The 20,423-nt window shown below is 41.5% G+C and overlaps 3 protein-coding genes across 3 annotated transcripts; all 3 read left to right on the plus strand.

Annotated features, from left to right (window-relative positions):
* Nucleotides 1–1,321: 1,321 nt before the first annotated feature.
* On the plus strand, nt 1,322–2,334 carry LOC125444754 (olfactory receptor 14A16-like). Its single transcript, XM_048517397.1, has one exon. It carries the CDS (start codon nt 1,322–1,324, stop codon nt 2,273–2,275), a length of 954 nt encoding a protein of 317 aa, XP_048373354.1. The 3' UTR covers nt 2,276–2,334.
* A 5,683-nt stretch (nt 2,335–8,017) lies between these two features.
* On the plus strand, nt 8,018–8,974 carry LOC125444074 (olfactory receptor 14A16-like). The gene has a single exon (XM_048516510.1). It carries the CDS (start codon nt 8,060–8,062, stop codon nt 8,972–8,974), a length of 915 nt encoding a protein of 304 aa, XP_048372467.1. The 5' UTR covers nt 8,018–8,059.
* A 5,432-nt stretch (nt 8,975–14,406) lies between these two features.
* Nucleotides 14,407–15,384, plus strand: LOC125444075 (olfactory receptor 14A16-like). Its single transcript, XM_048516511.1, has one exon. It carries the CDS (start codon nt 14,419–14,421, stop codon nt 15,382–15,384), a length of 966 nt encoding a protein of 321 aa, XP_048372468.1. The 5' UTR covers nt 14,407–14,418.
* The last annotated feature ends 5,039 nt before the right edge of the window (nt 15,385–20,423 follow it).

Genomic DNA, 20,423 nt, shown 5'->3' on the forward strand with positions numbered 1-20,423 from the left:
CCAAAAATCACCACTGAGCTTTTTGAATAAACTACGATGCTCCCTCGTGCATAGGACCCCTAGGGGCAAGAAGAGAATGAAAAAGGAAGAAAGGATAAATTGAGTTCACAAGCAAAACATTTGATATTGCTTATGTGGCCTGAAATACACATACACCTTTTTAGCAGATTGAAGAGCCAGATTCAGCAACTGGTAAGTAGCAGAAGAATTTGAATCTGAAAGTCTGCATTTATTTGGCCTGGGTCCAGTCCATGACTGAATCCATGTAGCAACCTTACACTTTAAAAAGGAGGGATATAAATGTAAGTGGTTAGATCCTATCTTTTTTTCTTCTTGTACAAGAAGTGGGGGAAGTGATCTCACCTGGTGGCCCTCTGCTGCAACTTTTTTCCACACGAGGCCCACAATTCCTGGCATATCCCTTGTGGGAGTCAAACACGGCCACTTTTCCTTCTAGCACCAACAGATCCAATCCCATAAATAAATAGTGAAGTATTAAACACCCCTAGTCCCTTAAACTAGTTCTATGCTACAGAGTCTATGGGTCACTCAATAAAGAACCTGCTTTGGTTTTAAAACATATCACTCCTCCATTTTAAAGGCTCTTTTAAAAATAATAGCTGTGTTAGGTAGGCATTCCATTTTTAAGTGCTCAACCCCCTCTAGTTGTCAGAAGCACCAGGGCAATTTTATTCAAATGAAAATTAGAGGTTCTTTTTTCCTCTTCAGAGGGAAAAATCTGATGTATTTAAAAGGCATTAAAATCAGCATAGTGATTTTTTTTAAAATTGACGTTTCATTCTTAGTTGTTGGACAGACGTTTTCTTTACATTTAGGCACAGATGTTTATTGTCCCTGATTCTTGGGATCATGGGAACTTCCTTGGATAAGAGCCATTTGGGACAATTTTTAAAAAGTGGGTGAAATTGATACATGTTTCATAGTTCAAATAATTGTTAATGGAGATTTAACTGAACCGTGTGAGATGCAAAGAGGAGCAAAATAAAGATGTCTGTGATCCCCTCCTCTAGTCTTGAAGTATTGAGTGGAAATATAAGACATTATGGGAGGATTAGGAGTATAAAAATTAAGACAGAGTTATAAATTAAGAGCCTTTGCAGATGTTTTGGTGTTGGTTTGAGTGAAAAATCTTGTTGGATCCATCATATTATATCTGAAGTGATGAGAAATAATTCCTGAGTGTCATGACCCACACATGTATGTAAGTCATCTTTTGCTTAGATTTACATGCATGTGTGAACCACACTGTCTCAGTAAATCACACCCATTGTCCTTCTTCATTTTTCTAACAGGGAACAAAATGCCCAACCAAACCACAGAAACTGTTTTCATTCTTCTAGGTTTCTCTGATGTTCGGCAGCTGCAGCTTTTACACTTTGTGGCCTTTCTTCTCCTTTATTTGGCAACCATCATGGGGAATCTTATCATCATCATACTTGTAGCCCTCAACCACCATCTTCACACACCTATGTACTTTTTCCTGATGAATTTATCTATTGCAGACATTGGCAATATCTCAGTGAACATTCCCAAAGCTATGAGCAATTCTCTCATGAATACAAAAGTCATTTCCTATACAGAATGTGTTTCCCAAGTCTTTTTTCTCATCTTCTTTGCAATGACTGACTTGGTGCTCCTCACCGTCATGGCTTATGATCGCTATGTCGCCATATGCAATCCACTGCGATATGAGACAATGATGAACGCTGGAGCCTGTGTTCAAATAGCAGCCGGTGCATGGATAATTGGAATTTTCTGTGCAGCATTACACAGCGGGGCCACCTTCTCAACCACCTTTTGCTCCAATGCCGTCCACCAGTTTTTCTGTGAAATACCACAACTGCTGAAACTCACCTGCAATGACAGTGATACAATGGAGTTTGGGGTCATTATATTTGCTGCCTGTGCGGCCTTTGGCTGCTTTTCCTTCATCATTTTTTCTTACATGCAGATCTTCACCAATGTGCTAAGAATTCCTTCAGTGCAAGGAAGGAGGAAAGCTCTTTCTACCTGCTTGCCTCACCTCATTGTTTTCTCTTTGTTCACCTTTACGGGCACCCTGGCTTACCTGTGCCCAACAAACAGGACCCAAAATGATGTAGCTATGATGATTGCTGTTCTATATTCTGTGCTTCCCCCCATGATGAACCCGCTGATCTATAGCATGAGAAATCAAGAAATTAGATCTGCACTGTGGAAGCATTTTGGACGGAGCTTATGTACTAGTCGGCAAATGTCAACTATTCTCTTTTAGTCTAGTGAATTCAGCATTGTGTATCTTTTTAATGTGTCCTATAAGAAGATAGTAAAATTTGTATGAATCTTCTTTTCTTCCAAGAAATAATGGTATGCATATAATAGTATACTTTTCCCCAGTCCAAGGTAATTGGTCAATCAATCAGTCTTTATTATAGTCATAGATCCGCATAGACCAGAATAAGATAGATATGATACAATTAAAGCAATTTAAAAATATTGAAACTGTAAATTTTTATCTAGAAGGATCTACTGGCAGAAGAAAATTGGAAACAGAAAAATGGAATGGGAACATAAAGGGGATGGGATAAGAGCATAAATGTTAGTTTATTCTCTTTTAATCTATTGAATCCCACAGGGTGTATCTTTGTCAAAGGTGTACATTCTGTAAGATACTTAGGCTCATTCCACACATGCAGAATAATGCACTTTCAAACTGCTTTCAGTGCTCTTTGAAGTTGTGCGGAATAGCAAAATCCACTTGCAAACAGTTGTGAAAGCAGTTTGAAAATGCATTATTTTGCGTGTGCGGAAGGGGCCTTAGATTTATATGGATCATCTTTTCTTCCAAGAACTAATGGCATATATATGATAATTCACTTTTTTTTCCCAGTCCACGGTTACTTGGTTTTAAATGTAAGCAATACATTTAGGATTTTTAAATGGGATCATTGCATTAAGTCTTAAATATTTCATAGCTGAAGAATCCCGGGTAATGTGTGCTTTGGTCCTATGCATGTTTACTAGCAAGGATAATACTTTCTTCCTACAAAATGTGCATAGAATTACAGCCTTGTGTATGCTAAGTGCCATCTAGCTGCTTCTGATTTATGGTGACCCTATGAATTAATGAGGGGAGCGAAGGCAGCATGTTATAGCCCAGCAAGTTTCAGTGACAGAGTGGAGTTCCAATCTGTTTATTCCAGATCCTAGTTGAACTCTCTACTACATAAGATTATGTGATGTGGGGAAAAAAACAATTTTGCATTTTCTGTTTGCTGAACAAAGCACTCTTTGGAAATGTACCAGGAGAGATGGTCCTGTAGGTGTGTGGGCCCGGGTATATTAGTACAAGCACTTTGAATTTGATCCAGTGCTCCACCTGGAGCCAGTGAAGCTGGTGGAGTACTGGTTGGATGTTTGCCCACCATGGGGTTCCTGTAAGGACCCTCGCTGCTGCATTCTAGACTAGCTGGAGCTTCTAGAGCAAACCCAATTCACTGCATACAGTGAATTGAAGTAGTCTAACCTGGAGGTGACTGTTGGGTGGATCACTGTTGCCAAACCAGCCCGGGAAAGATAGGGTGCCAGCTGCTTTGCCTGGTATTGATGAAAAAAATGCTATATCAGCTATGTGTGCTATCTGAACCTGCATAGTTAAAGAAGTATCCTGGAGCACCTCCAGACTTTTAATAGTTGACAAAGCCCTCACCTGGAGACTGTCTAGGGTTGGCAGCCAGCAATCCCCATCAAACCATGTCAATCCAGCCACATGTCCTCAGTCTTCATTGGATTTAACTTCAGTCAGCTCTCTTTTATCTACCCCTCCACAGTCTCTAAACAACTGACTAGAACTTCTGGGGCAGCTCCTGGATAACCCCCCATCAACCGATAGGTGTGTCAGTAGCTTACTGATGACAATCCAGTTAAAACCTCCAGATAAACCTGGTGAGATTCAGAGGTGGGATCCAACCAGTTCTCACCCACTTCTCTAGAAGTAGTTACTAATTTTTTCTGAGTGCCGAGAAGGAGTTACTAAAGCAACCTCCCTGCCCAATAGGGACTGGAGGTGTGTATGTGCGGTGGCGCCACTGTTTGAATCCCACCACCATCGGAACCTGTTATTAAAATTTTTGGATCCCACTACTGGTGAGATTATATTAAACATATAGATATTGACACATATAGATATCAAACAGTATTGTGAAATAACCGATCCTTGTGGAACTCCGCGCACCAACAAACAGTGAGCTGAAGTCTTCTCACCAATTGCTACTCTCTGTCCTCAACCCTGGAGAAATGAGCACAGCTCATTGCAAGGTTTTCCCTTTGCTTTCGGTTATACTTTTATCCAGCATTACAGCAAGAATTGGGCAATATTTCCTTTCTACAGTTCTCAATAAACATAAGGGATCATATTTCTTCATATGTTCTCCCATGCATCAAAGATTAAGAGCATTCAAGCATTATATTCATTTTATCAGTCACACAGATTGTTATATCATCCCTGTAGCAGATTCTCTGTGTCAGGGATCCCCAGCATAATTAAACATATGAACCAGTGGTGGGATTCAAATAATTTAACAATAGGTTCCAGTGGTGGGATTTAAATCATTGAACAATTGATTGTGTACAAGAGGAATTTTAACAACCGGTTCTGCCGAAGTGGTGTGAACCTGCTGAATCCCACCACTGATCTGAACACTGTTGGAATTTGAGGCAGGGTGGTAGGTGCTGCTATAAAATTGCTGCCACAGACAACAGAGTCAAGCACACATATTCAAGAGGAAGGAGGATGGAGAATTAAAACATACATGTAGAAAAAAAGATGACTAATGTGGGACATGGATGGTAAAACATAAAAAGAGAAGTTCAGAAGGGGAAAGGTGCTGTGGTAGTCTGCTACTCACTAACTCCCATCCTATCAAAGCATGAGATTTGACTCACAGCTGATCTGTGTGCTCTGTTTATGGGATCCTTCTCCAGAGAGTACTGGGGAAGATCCGAGTGACAAGCCTGGTTATTTGTATGAAGAATCAAGCTGAGGCAGGGAAGGCATTGACACAGGTCTAATGCAAGGATATTAGCCAGAAACCTATACAGCCAAATCCAATGAAAGGGAACAAATTAGCCAATAGAGCTGGTGCAGGGCCACAAAGGTGCATTTGCTCCCTTCGTCAGTGTAAGGAACAGCCCTGCCAGCATCTGGGCACCATACAACTCTGCAGTGGCAGAATCCAGAAATGGGCACCACTGTGGAACTATGCTGGCATCTGAGAAGTCACTGGCATGGGGTAGGAGGCAGGCTGTTCCCAGGGGTGGAGCTGACTGTAGTCAGCTTTCACCCAGGATTTCAAGTCAGGAATGCTATGGCCAGGGCCTCAGATTTACATCACCCCAAAGGTGGTATAACTCCATACATCTCTATGGAGGGCTTTCAAGGCAGCCAAGGTTTTTTTTCTGTTTTGCAACCTCCCCACACCACCTGAAAGCCCTCTGGAGGCAGTGTAGGTGGGTGGTGGTGAAGCCATTCTGGAGAGTGACAATGGCATCATCTCTGGTCACCACTGTCTCTGGATTGGACTGCCTGTATAATCCTCTGAATCTCTGTTCTGGGGTAAATTAGATCTGCAATGAGAGGGAGAATTTAGATAAAATTGCCACTACTACTTAAGAAAACCTACAGGTCCTTAATCTTTGGCTGAATACAAGCCCATGTTCCCTGCCTTCTTCAGAGATTTAGGTGGGCTGCAGTAATGCACCATCCCTACAATATCAAGTCAAGACCCAAGAATTTACCTGGGAAGGTGAATATGTCCCAGTGTGGAGGACTATAGATCATAGAAATAGATAAGACTGAAAACAGGAGAAGGGTCAAGAAGTACAAGTTGGGAAATGTAGCTTTCCCCCCTAGAAGAGTAATAATATAATTGAATTGTTGGGATCAAGTCTTTAGGATAAGCTGAACCACAGGATGATAACTGTTGAAACAATGTATTTATCACTTGTTGTTCCATAAAGAAATTTTCAATTTGGCTCTCATCCCTAATTCCATATTGTAAAACAGGTTTAGTTATGAAATGGTAAGCTTAAAGGCCTGTGTTATGCGTTGTGCTATGTATATTATATAAGGGCAAGAGTAAAATATGGCCACTTAGTTCTGAAGTTTCCATGCTCAATCTGATGGGATAGTATTTGCATCCTGCTGGATGGATTAGATCGGGCAGGATGTGAACAAGTAATTTCTTTTTCACTTGAATTTGTGAACATGGATCAATATCCTTATAGACTAGCATTGGATAGAGAAAAATCAGGCTGGACTTTGATCCCCTGGCATCTGTCAGACAATAGAGAAAAATCAGAAATCTGGAGACAAAATGCAGATATATTTTTGGTTGAAAAAATAAAGGAAATAACCTTCTAATTTTTCATTTCTTAAAACCTGGCACCCCAGATGACCACCTATCTATATGGTCAGGCTGGACTTTGATCCCCTGGCATCTGTCATATTTGAACTCAAAGGGTCTGATTTGAAAGATCTGATTGAGATTCTTGATATCTAGTTGATACCCAAGTAACCATGCTTGATTTCAAAAATTAATTACACATTTAATGACCACAAGATACACATATCTGGGTCCCTGGGTGTTACACATCCCAACATTTCCATACAAAATGCAAATATTTTCCTGCAAATGAGAGAGACCAAAGAGCTTTATTTCTGTTCATGTTATTCATGTCATTTCTTCATCTTTCTTGCAGCCTCACACACCTTCTTTGCACATCCTGGCCTAGCATATTGATTTTGTGTCACTTAGCAACTGGATTTAGTCTTAATAAAAGAAACCTGATGTAATAGGTGTGGATTTTTCATCTCATGACATTGATCTTATCTCATGTACTCAGACAAGTTGTATTAATTATCAAGTTATGTGAGTTAGAAAAACCGAAGAAACAATATACCAGAGGGAAAAGGGTTTCAGCCTCAAATTGTACTTAGGTGAGCTGAACTCTGGGAATAAGTTACCAAGTACACAATATAAATGGATCTCTTTCTCATCTCTACAGCCATTTTGGTACTGGTTAGATAAAAATCAGATATTTTAGCAATTCCCACAACGAGATCAATATAATGACTTGGGTGAAAGGATGTATGTATTTAAGCAAATGGAAAAGAAATTGATTTTGATGTTATCAAAGTTTTTCCATATTTTCTTCTTATGTTTTTGTAGTGCGGATGTCTTTTTCTCTGCATCACAGCTTCCTGAACACAAGTCTGTTCTGAATTTTGTGTTTACACTTCACTCTCCTCAACAATCTTTCAATATGAGCACATGGAATGAAGACACAATATTTGAGAATTCAGTGACTATCTCAGACGAATCTGACACAGGAGATCTCAGGTGGAAAAGAAGAAAATAGAACAATTTGGAATGCTGCCTCCTCCAAGATATTCAACATTTAAAATACTAGACCATTCATAAGTGAGTGTGTTTGTGTGTATAGAATAATTACAGAAAAGTTAATCTTTTTCCATCCACTATTACTAGTTGAAATTGTTGCACTGAGCAAAAATCCAAAGTTGCAACAGAACCTTTAAGTATAGAATAAGAAATTGGATTGTTGGTCAGGAAAATATCCACTGCCTCATTTTTCATGGATAGATCATACTATATGCAACACATCCATGCATGCATAAGCTGCGGAAATATCAAGTCAGTTTGTTGATGTCTGATGTAGTTTCTGACTAAATAGTCACAGACTATAAATATGAAAATTGTCCAAGAATATGTCAGTGTATTTTAAACATTTTAACATGAGACTTTTCTTGAGGACAGCAGAAAGAGAAACATTGTTTTGTGCATGATGAGGAATGTCTGATTTACTTTATATTCAGTTCAGTACAGAACTGCCTGGAAGACAAGAAATGTAAAACAAGCAAGCCTGACTAATAGCTAATCGATATTACTGGAATAAAATGATTTCTGTAATATATCCTACATATAGTCTGAAGCTGGATGTTGAGGGTACAATACCCAATCTTACCTCCACCTCTCACTTCATGCTCTTGGAATTGTCTGACATCCGAGATCTACAGATGTTACACTTCTTTGTGTTCTTCGCAGTATACTTGACTGCAGTGACTGGCAATCTTCTCATCATCCTTGCTGTAGCCTTGGACCATCATCTGCACACCCCCATGTACTTCTTTCTCATGAATTTGGCCATTCTGGACCTTGGCTCAGTTTCTGTCATGGTGCCCAAAGCCATGGTCAACTCCCTCATGAACAGCAGGTCAATTTCTTATTCAGGATGTGTAGCTCAAGTTTTCTTCTTCATATTATTTGTAGGGACAGATTTAGCCATTCTAACAGTAATGGCGCATGATCGCTATGTGGCTATCTGCAATCCACTGCAATATGAAACCATTATGCACAAAGATGCCTGCATTCAGATGGCAGCCAGTGCATGGATTGTTGGTATACTCAATGGTATGTTACACACTGGAGGAACTTTTGCTATCACTTTTTGCTCCAACATGATTGATCAGCTCTTCTGTGAAATACCACAGATGTTAAAACTCGCCTGTTCAGATATGTATCTAGTGGAAGTTGGTTTTGTTATGTTTAGTTGTTCCCTTGCACTAGGATGTTTCGTCTTCATCATTGCCACCTACTTGCAGATTTTTGCAGCAGTGCTCAGAATCCCATCCGTGCAAGGTCAGAAAAAAGCCATCTCCACTTGCCTTCCTCACCTCACTGTGGTCTCTTTACTTGTATGCAGTGGAATCTTTGCCTATGTGAGACCTCGCAGTTACTCTTCATCTGTCCTGAATGCTCTTTTTGCAATAATTTATGCAGTAATCCCTCCTTTGCTCAACCCATTCATTTACAGCATGAGAAACACGGAAATAAAGACTGCTTTATTGAAACTGTCAAATTGTGGGCATTTTCCTAAAATACAAAAATTGGGTTGACCCATCTCGTCCTTAGAATTAGGCTTGTTTATTAGGTAAAGCTGAATTAGTAAAAAATGCAGAAAAAAACTTGATTCTTCATTGATCAGGTTTTATTCAAGCCACAATGAAAACCCCTGAGCCAAATATTTGTTAAGAAATATTGTTATTTGTTAGAAAACTTAACAAACCAATTGTTTGTTAAGTTTGTTAGAAAACTTAACAAACCAATTGGCTTGTTCATCTAGAGACCCAAACTAGCATTTATCCCTGAAAAATTAATTATAGACTATGATCTATTCTTGGTAGTACTATTAACATCTGAGCAGAGATTCCCGATATAATTTTTAATAAATCTTTATTATGGAGGTGGGTTTGTTTTGATTATTGGAACACAATCCAGCTTTTAAAATGCACAAAAACATCATTTTTACAATGTTTACATTGATATATTGATATCAGTATCACAGTATAATAAATATAAATAACAAACACTGAAATAATAAATCTGAAAAAATTCCTTGTCCAGTTCCAACCCACTGTTTCCATTCTCTGACAGTAAGGATGAAGGTCTGAAATAGCAGGACGCAGGCTACTTGGAACAATGTGATTCCCCTTCGGAACACTCTCCTGATTTCCAATCACCGCTTTCCCATGCGCTGTTAAATGCAAACTGTTCTGCTCCTCATTTTTCCTAGCACATAGAAGGCAGGAGGAGAAGGGGGATCAAGGGCAGTAAACAGGTGATGGAAAAATGATCTGGCAGAATGAGGAAGAAGCAGGAAGGGTCATTCACAGCAGGGAAGAGGAAGAAAGTGGTTTCTACAACAGTGCAAGGGAATGGGAGGGATGAAGCTAGGTAGGCTGCCAGTGGGTGGAGGGAAGATGTCAGGTCAAATCTCTGGTCACTGTGTTACCTGCCTTCGCTCTGTTGATGAAGAACATTAAAGAGGCACTTAAAGTGAAGTTCCTTGGTGTGGGGAAAAAGGAAACTGAAAGTGGGCTTGGGGCAGAACATCTGTACAAGATATCTTGTCTTTTGCATCACAGCAGATACCTTGCACACAATTGGTTTTTGTTAGAACACAGTAAAAGGAAATCTACGTATTACACACAAATTAAAATTCCAGGCTCCTTTATCTGAGATTCAGCTCAGGGTTGGCCGAACCCTGTTGTGCCTGTTGTGGTAGAAGGAAGGGAGATAAGCTTGTATGCCACCTTGATTCTCCTTACTGGAGGGAAATGTCAGGCATGAACATTTGATTTTAAAGATCTGAATTTGATTTTAAAAATCCAAGTAATCAGACTTAATTTTACAAATTAATCACACATCTTACCACAATATGGCAAGTATATCTGGGTCTCTGAATGTCAGGCATCTCAACATTTCCATACAGAGATATATACATTGAGAGAGATGAAAGAGCTTTAATTCTGTACATGTTATTCATGGTATTTCTTCTACTTCTTCCATAACTCACAGACATCTTTTTTTCACATCCTAACATATTGATTCTATGTCAATTAGCAGTTGGGTTTAGTCATAATGGAAGAAATCTAATGTAGCAATAGGTATGGATTTATTTCATGACCTTGATCTTATTTCATGTACTCAGACAGAGACATGCTATATTAATGATCAGGCTATGTTTGTTAGGAAAACAGAAGGAACAGTGTAGCAGAATGAAAAGGGTTTCAATCTCATCGGCCACAGCATGGTACAATGGGCTGGCATGCACACGTCTTCCTCCAGTTGGGGATCAGACCTGCATCTCGGGCAAGGAGTGGATGCGGTGTGGTTTGGTCACTGCAGCAGGCATTGGGAGTCTCTTCTACCCACCATCTGGGATGCCCTTGGCAGGCTGGAACCCCATCGGGCAATTGTGATCCAGCTGGGAGAGAATGACTTGCCAGCCCTGACAGGCCTAGAGCTGTCCACATGGATCGAAGCCAGCTTGTATGAGCTGATGGGAATTATCCTGGAGGTGAAACTTTTCTAGTCCCACCTTCTGCCACATCTCTATTGGAGGGGCGCCAGGGACGCCCAGAAAGTGGATGAGGCATGCTGGAAAGTTTCCAAGGCAGCGGCTAAGGTGGTCTGGTTGCTGTATGGCAGCGTGATCCAGCACTCATGCATATGCCTCCAGGTGCCTGTGCTATACTCGTCTGACGGCGTACACCTTTCAGAGTGAGGCATGGATCTGTGGCTTGGGGCTATATGGCGAGCCCTGATTGATTGGCTGGATCTCCAGCATTGCAAGTAGGGTGGGCTAGGGCTCGAGGACAGTGAGTTCCCGCACCTTTGCATGTTCGTTGAGTTCCATAGCCTTTCTAACAGGATAGCGTATGCCAGGCTGAGCAACACAGAGGCAAGGGTCTTTGGGCCAAACCGGCTGGATTGCTGCGAAGCTGCAGCTGGAGTTGCTGAGTCAGATCTGTGGTGGTTTGGGGAGAGGAGCGCATCTTTTTGGGGGGCTGAGCTTGCACACCATACCTCCCCATCTATGGGGGCCTCCATAAGAGGCTTGGGGTGGGGTGGGCTCAGGGCGCATGCGTCAAAGGCTACTGCAGGCGAGCCCGAGACCCCACCAGTGTGAGGCCCATGAAGAATGGGGCAGATGCCCCGTGGCCCAGTACCTTTGTCCTCCCAATAAGAATTTATTTATTTATTTATTTATATTTATTTATTAGTTAGATTTTTATAGCACCCCATCCCCAAGGGGCTCTGGGCGGTGTACAACATAAAATCTTGATACAATTATAAATATCATTTCTAAAACCTTTAAAACAGCAATAAAAATAATAGTAGACAGAGGCGTCCACTAAAACCCCATTTTTATAATCCTCCCTAAAAGGGAGAGACAGCGAGTCCCATGAGATGAAGGAGCCCAGATGTAAGGGCCAAAGCAAGGGGAGGGGGGCACCTTCAGTGGCTAGTCCCTCCAAAGGCCCAGCGGAACAACTCCATCTTACAGGCCCTGCGGAACTTGCTAAGATCCTGCAGGGCCCGGACAGCTGGAGGAAGAGTGTTCCACCACGCCGGGGCCAGAGCCGTAAAAGCCCTGGCCTGTGTGGAGGCCAGCCGCATCATGGAGGGGCCAGGGACCACCAGTAGATTGGCCTCAGCCGAATGGCCGTGTAGGGACATATGGGATGATGCAGTCTCGGAGATACGAGGGTCCCAGGCCGCGTAAGGCCTTAAAGGTTAGCACCAACACCTTGAAGACGATTCGGAACTCTACTGGAAACCAATGCAGCTGGCGCAACACAGGCTGGATGTGATCCCAGATGGCACTGCCTGTGAGCAGGCATGCCGCCGCATGTTGGACCAGTTTCAGTCTCCGGATCAGACGCAAGGTAAGACCCGCGTAGATCGAGTTACAATAGTCTAATCTGGAGGTGACCGTTGCATGGATCACAGTGGCTAGGTCTGCTTGGGAGAGGAAGGGAGTCAGCCGCCGGGCCTGACGAAGATGGAAGAAAGCACCCCGGATTGTATGGGCCACCTGGGTCTCCATTGAAAGAGACAAATCCAGGTGGACCCCCAGGCTGCGAATGGAGGGGGTTGGTGCCAATGTGACCCCCTCCCACACCGGCGGCTGGAAAATCCCCCCCCTCCCTCGCGACCAAGCCAAAGGACCTCCGTCTTCGATGGATTCAGTTTTAACCTGCTCTGCCGCAACCAACCAGCAACCGCCTCCAAACAATGCTGTAGAGCCACAGGGGCGGTGACCGCTCCCCCCTCCATCAACAAAATGAGCTGTGTGTCATACTGATGACAAATCAGAATTAGGTTCAAGCCGGGATCAGCCAGGGATGCTGACTGGCAGATAAGATGAGAAGAAGAAGAAGAGTTTGGATTTATATCCCCCCTTTCTCTCCTGCAGGAGACTCAAAGGGGCTGACAATCTCCTTGCCCTTCCCCCCTCACAACAAACACCCTGTGAGGTAGGTGGGCCTGAGAGAGCTCCGAGAAGCTGTGACTAGCCCAAGGTCACCCAGCTGGCATGTGTGGGAGTGTACAGGCTAATCTGAATTCCCCAGATAAGTCTCCACAGCTCAGGTGGCAGAGCTGGGAATCGAACCTGGTTCCTCCAGATTAGATACACGAGCTCTTAACCTCCTACGCCACTGCTGCTCCTCTTGCTCGCCCAGCTTCGGTATATTAATTATAAATAAAGGGCTGCGGCCCATTTCAATCCAAACCATGTCGGTAGTTATTACAAAGACGCCTCTGCACATCTGGCTGCAATGGCAAAATTCTGATGTAGTAATTGGTGTGGATTTTATCTTGTGAACTTGATCTTATTTCATGTACTGAGACGGAGACATGTTGTATTAATTATCAGGCTATGTTTGATAGGAAAACAGAAAAACCAGTATAGCAGAGGGAAAAGGGTTTCAGTCTCAGCTTGCAGTTAGGTGAAATGACCTCTTGGGAATAAATTGTCGAGCTCACAATATAAATGGATCTCTTTCTCTTTACACAGCCTTTTTGGTATTGGTTAGAATGGCATTAGGCATGCACATGATAGCATGTCTCACAACTAGATTTGAGGAATGAATTGGTGAAAAGGATGTATGTTTTTAAGCAGTTGGGGAAGATATTGAATTTGATGCTTTCAAAGTTCTTAAAATTTTTATTGCATCATGTGGGTTTAGTGCTGGTGTCTGTTACTCTGTACAGTTTCCTGAACTCCTATTCTGAATTCTGTGTTTATTGTTCATGCTACTCAACAATTTGATCATACGAGCATATGGAACGCAGACACAACGTTTGTAAACCCAGAGGGAGTCTTAGCAGAAATGGGCACAAGAATCCCCAAAATAAACAAAAATGAGGCAGAAGTACTTGGAACGCTGTCTCCTTCCAGGTATTCAATCATTTATAACATTTGATAATCACTAAGTGTGAATGTGTGTGTGTGTATAGAATTATGGCAGAAAAGTTAAAGTTAATGCTTCACATAAACTATAACCTTTAACTTAACTATCTGAAACTGTTGCATTGAAGAGACATTCAAAGTTTATCACAGAATGTTTAAATACAGAATAAGAATTTGGATTGCTGCTAAGGAAAACGTCAACAGCCTCAATTTCAATGTACAGATTATTGTGTAAGAATGATATCAATGCACGTGTAAGCTGTAGTCAGATCCATTCATTTAGTGAGATCAGATGTGTTTTCTGTTCAAGTTGCCACTATCTATAAACATAGAATTTGTACATGCATACATCAGTTTCATTTAATATAAGAATATTGTGTTCGAAGACAGCACCTTGTTATCTGCCAATTTTGTCCATGAATGTCTGATTTACTCTCTATTCAATTCAATACAGAACTGCCTTGTAAACTGAGATGGTTAAACAACAAAGCCAGATCAATAGTTCACTGAGATGACAAGATTAAAACTTATTCTGTAATACATCATACAGGTTGACTGAAGCTGGATATTGAGGGCACAATGCAAAATATTACTTCAACATCTCACTTCCTGCTCTTGGAATTCTCTGACATCCGAGAAGTACAGATCATATACTCCTTTGTGTTCTTCACAGTATACTTGACTGCAGTGACTGGCAATCTTCTCATCATTCTTGCCGTAGCCTTGGACCATCATCTGCACACCCCCATGTACTTCTTTCTCATGAATTTGGCCATTCTGGACCTTGGCTCAGTTTCTGTCACAGTACCCAAAGCCATCGCCAATTCTCTCATGAACAGCAGGTCAATTTCTTATTCAGGATGTGTAGCTCAAGTTTTCTTTTTCTTTTTATTTGTAGGGATAGATTTAGCCATTCTAACAGTAATGGCGCATGATCGGTATGTGGCTATCTGCAATCCACTACAATATGAGACCATTATGCACAAATATGCCTGCATTCAGATGGCAGTCAGTGCATGGATTGTTGGTACACTCAATGGTATATTGCACACTGGAGGAACTTTTGCTATCACCTTCTGTTCCAACATGATTGATCAGATCTTCTGTGAAGTACCACAGATTTTAAAACTGGCCTGTTCAGATATGTATCTAATTGAAGTTGGTTTTGTTATGTTTAGCTGTTCCCTTGCACTAGGATGTTTCATCTTCATCATTGTCACCTACTCACAGATTTTTGCAGCAGTGCTCAGAATCCCTTCCGTCCATGGTCAGAAAAAGGCCATGTCTACTTGCCTTCCTCACCTCACCGTGGTCTCTCTATTTATATTTATTGGCATCTTTGCCTATTTGAGGCCTCAGAGTTACACTTCATCTGACCTGAATGTTCTTTCTGCAATAATTTATGCTATAGTCCCCCATTTGCTCAATCCATTCATTTATAGCATGAGGAACAAAGAAATCAAGACTGCATTATTGAAGTTGTCTGATTGTGAGTATTTTCCAAAAATATTTGCTAGCAAAGCTTTTCAACAAAAATTGGGTTGAACCATCTTGTCCTTAGAATGAGACTTCTTTATTTGGTAAAGCTGAATTAGTAAACAAATTTGAAAAAATCCTGATTCAGCATTTATTAGGTTTTATTCGACCCAAATACAAGCCATAACAAAAAAAAACCCTGTGCCTGCAATTTAGAAAAATTGATGAACCAATTGGCTTGTTCACAACTAGAGAGCCTAACTTGCAGGTATCCCAGAATTAACAGGTATAGACTATGCTCTGTTCTTGGGTGGCACTGTTAACATCTGAGCAGAAATTCCCAATATGTTTTTTTAATGAATGTTTTTTCAAACGAGGTGGGGTTGTTTTGATTATTTGGTGTGTATTTTAGCACAGTCCAGTTTTAAAATGCACAAAAGCATCATTTTTACAATGTTATATTGATATATCGATATACCAGTATCAGAGTATAATAAACATTGAAATAATAAACTTGTTTTTGTGATCTAATTTGTGACTGTATAAAACAAATAAATTAATGAATGAATAAAATGATAAATCTGGAAAGATTCCTTGTCCAGTGCTAGTCCACTGTTTCCATTCTCTGACAGGAAGCAAGAGAGTCAAGAATAGTGGGACACAGACCACGTGGAACAATGTGATTCACCTCTGGAACACTCTCCCGATTCCCAATCATCACTTTCCCATGCTCTGTTAAATGCAAACTGTTCTGTGTCTCATTTGTTCTAATACATAGAAGTTAGAGGGAGGAGGGGTATTAAGGGCAGTAAACAGGTGGTGGAAAAATGATCTGACAGAATGGGGAGGAAGTAGGAAGGAGTCATTCACAACAGGAAGGGGGAAGAAAATGGCTTCTATGGTAGTGAAATGGAATGGAAGAGGTGAGGCAAAGTAGGCTGCCAGTGGGTGGAGGGAAGATGTCAGGTCAAAGCTCTGCTCACTGGCTACTCTTTAAGTTGAATGTAATTTAAATGTATTTTAACTATATTACTGGTAGATTGGATTTTAACTATTGTAACTGTTTTAATTGTTTATTTCATTAAGAACATAAGAACATAAGAACAAGCCAGCAGGATCAGACCAGAGTCCATCTATCCAGCTCTCTGCTACTCGCAGTGGCCAACCAGATGCCTTTGGGAGCTCACATGCAGGATGTGAAAGCAATGGCCTTCTGTGGCTGTTGCTCCCGATCACCTGGTCTATTAAGGCATTTGCAATCTCAGATCAAAAAGTTCAAGATTGGTAGCCATAGATCGACTTCTCCTCCATAAATCTGTCCAAGCCCCTTTTAAAGCTATCCAGGTTAGTGGCCATCACCACCTCCTGTGGCAGCATATTCCAAACACCAATCACACGTTGCGTGAAGAAGTGTTTCCTTTTATTAGTCCTAATTCTTCCCCCCAGCATTTTCAATGTATGCCCCCGGGTTCTAGTATTGTGAGAAAGAGAGAAAAATTTCTCTCTGTCAACATTTTCTACCCCATGCATAATTTTATAGACTTCAATCATATCCCCCTCATCCGTCTCCTCTCCAAACTAAAGAGTCCCAAACGCTTCAGCCTCTCCTCATAGGGAAGGTGCTCCAGTCCCTCAATCATCCTCGTTGCCCTTCTCTGCACTTTTTCTATCTCCTCGATATCCTTTTTGAGATGCAGCGACCAGAACTGGACACAGTACTCCAAGTGCGGTCGCACCACTGCTTTATATAAGGGCATGACAATTCTTGCAGTTTTATTATCAATTCCTTTCCTAATGATCCCCAGCATAGAGTTTGCCTTTTTCACAGCTGCCATGCATTGAGTTGACATTCCCACGGAACTATCAACTAAGACGCCCAAATCCCTTTCCTGCTCTGTGACTGATAGCACTGACCCCTGTAGCGTGTATGTGAAGTTTGGATTTTTTGCCCCTATGTGCATCACTTTGCATTTTGCTACATTGAACTGCATTTGCCATTTTTTAGCCCACTCACCTAATTCATCAAGGTCCGCTTGGAGCTCTTCGCAATCCTTTGTGGTTCTCACCACCCTACATAATTTGATATCATCTGCAAACTTGGCCACCACGCTGCCCACCCATACTTCCAGGTCATTTATGAATAGGTTAAAGAGCACTGGTCCCAAAACGGATCCTTTTGGGACACCACTCCCTACATCTCTCCATTGTTAGAATTTCCCATTTACACCCACTCTTTGTTTCCTGTTTCTCAACCAGTTTTTAATCCATAGGAGGACTTCCCCTCTTATTCCTTTATTGCTCAGTTTTCTCAACAGTGAGGAACTTTGTCAAAAGCCTTTTGGAAATCCAAGTAGACAATGTTCACTGGTTCCCCCTTATCCACATGCCTATTTACACCTTCAAAGAACTCTAGTAAGTTTGTAAGACAGGATTTGCCTCTGCAAAAGCCATGCTGACTCTTTCTCAGCAGGTCTTGCTTTTCTACATGTTTTATAATTTTATCTTTAATGATAGATTCTACTAATTTACCAGGAACAGATGTCAAACTGACTGGCCTGTAATTTCCTGGGTCCCCCCTAGATCCTTTCTTAAAGATTGGTGTGACATTGGCCATCTTCCAGTCTTCAGGGATGGAGGCTGATTTCAGGGATAAGTTGCATATTAAAGTGAGAACATCAGCAATTTCATGCTTGAGCTCTTTAAGAACTCTTGGGTGAATGCAATCTGGGCCAGGGGATTTGGTAGCATTTAGTTTATCAATGGCTGCCAGAACTTCTTCCTTGTCTACCACTATCTTCGCTAGTTCCTTGGATTCGCCTCCCAAGAAGCATAGTTCAGGTGCAGGAATTTTCCTTACCTCCTCTTGGGTATTTTCCTTACCTCCTTTTGGGTATTTACTAATGTAATCCACTCTGAGCCCTTGTGGGAGGGCGGTGTACAAATAAATAAATACATAAATAAATAATCTGTCTTCACTTTGTTGACGAAGAAAATTATAATGGCACTTAAAGTGGTATTCCTTGACTTGGGGAGAATGGAAACTGAAAGTGGGTTTGGGGCAGAACATCTGTACAAGAAATCTCATCCTGACAGATGTTCACCTTTGCAGCACAGCAGACACCTTGCAAACAACTGGCTTTTGTTAGGACACAGTGAAGGGAAATCTACGTATTACACACAAATTAAAATTCAAGGTTCCTTCATCTGAGATTCTTTCAGGGTTGGCCGAACATTTTTTGCCACTCTAGTTGAATTAGCATGTCCGTTCCCAGGCAAATTAGAAGTCTGAATAGATGTATATTTTGTGTAAGAAATATTTCATAAGAACATAAGAACATAAGAAATCGTGCTTCAGCTGGATCTGGGACTTCAGGAGTCCATCTAGTCCTAGGCTCTTTGCTACTTCCTGCAGAGGGCCTTACCTCTAGGTGCCTTTGGGAGCTCACATGCAGGATGTGAATGCAATGGCCTTCTGTGGCTGTTGCTCCCGATCACCTGGTCTGCTAAGGCATTTGCAATCTCAGATCAAGGAGGATCAAGATTGGTAGCCATAAATCGACTTCTCCTCCATAAATATGTCCAAGCCCCTTTTAAAGCTATCCAGGTTAGTGGCCATCACCACCTCCTGTGGCAGCATATTCCAAACACCAATCACACGTTGCGTGAAGAAGTGTTTCCTTTTATTAGTTCTAATTCTTCCCCCCAGCATTTTCAATGTATGCCCCCTGGTTCTAGTATTGTGAGAAAGAGAGAAAAATTTCTCTCTGTCAACATTTTCTACCCAATGCATAATTTTGTAGATGGAGCCTTCAGGGATGTCTTCAGGGATGGAGCCTGATTTCAGGGATAAGTTGCATATTAAAGTGAGAAAATTCTATTTAATTTTGCACTTGTTAATGCCTGGTAGAAAGACAATAATCTCATTCACTTATCTTTATGGTTAGCCTGGACTTTAGTGACCTTAGAATTATGGTCCTCCAGCTATAAGGCTATGGTTTTGTTACCATGGCCTTCATCCCCTGCCTTAGGAAATAGTGGATTTTATATTATTTCTCATGCTGTGTGTTATGAAATGCCAGTTTCTATGTTTGTATGGGTGGATAGCAGTGTCCAGACTGAGAGCAAGCCTAAGGCAAAACAATCTGTTTGCAGATATTAGATTTGTGAGTTACTCAAGTGATACAACTTGGACACCTCACACAGGGACATGAATCTTTGATTATCTCACCCTGCCAGAGTACTCCATTGACATAATGAAATCTGCAAATCTCCTGAACACCACACCACACCTCGCTAAGCTGCTTTTGGAAGCCACTGTGCTTTTGAGAAAACATTTCTCCAAACAATTGCTTCTTCCTTGCATTCCCCACACCTTTCAGATATGATCTCCTTAACAACAAGATCCCATCCTAATTCACTCAAGCCTCAGCCAAATCTGAATACTTAAGGCAGAGACTTTAGGAAGTACCTCTGCATAAACCATTCATGGTATCACTGATATAGTCTAGGACCAATTGACCCCATTGTCCCGAGAAGCAGAGACAATAGATAGAGCTGTTAATTAGCTCAAGCCCCGCAAGTCCAGCACGGAAATCCCAAGCAGTTTCAGAGAAACGAAACCTAAGCATGAAGTTCCCGCCAAACCAGTGATCCACCCTATAAAAGAGCTACACACCTTAAGCTCAGTTCTCAATAATAGCTTGAACCTCTCTTGGTCGCATTGGTGTGAGACACGATATCGTCCTTCGCATTGGGTTTCTATGCTGGCATAGAAATCTTTGCCTTCTTCTAGATCTTCATCAGCTGATTTAGGTAACGTATAAGTTCCCTGCTTCCCCAACTCCCCTCCTATCATCCAACCTATCTATTTCCTCCCTGTTTATATACCTAGGAACTGTGTGTATGTGCCTTTACGTCTCTCTGTATGATTGCTTGCAAACAAAATTTATATAAAAATATTTAAACTGCAATTTGGTCTTTTGTGAATTCTCTGCGGATACGTTTCAAGCTGTTTCTGGCATAGTTGTCTAAAAAGATCCCCTCCCAGCCTGCCTCTCATATTGCCAAGCCGAGTAATTCCCCATTGCTCTATAAAAATATACGTTCAT

The sequence above is a fragment of the Sphaerodactylus townsendi genome, linkage group LG15, assembly GCF_021028975.2.
Source record: "Sphaerodactylus townsendi isolate TG3544 linkage group LG15, MPM_Stown_v2.3, whole genome shotgun sequence".
Taxonomy (NCBI): domain Eukaryota; kingdom Metazoa; phylum Chordata; class Lepidosauria; order Squamata; family Sphaerodactylidae; genus Sphaerodactylus; species Sphaerodactylus townsendi.

Coding starts and splice junctions, on each gene's coding strand:
- LOC125444754 (XM_048517397.1), top strand. CDS start 1,322: ATGCCCAACCAAACCACAGAAACTGTTTTCATTCTTCTAGGTTTCTCT.
- LOC125444074 (XM_048516510.1), top strand. CDS start 8,060: ATGCTCTTGGAATTGTCTGACATCCGAGATCTACAGATGTTACACTTC.
- LOC125444075 (XM_048516511.1), top strand. CDS start 14,419: ATGCAAAATATTACTTCAACATCTCACTTCCTGCTCTTGGAATTCTCT.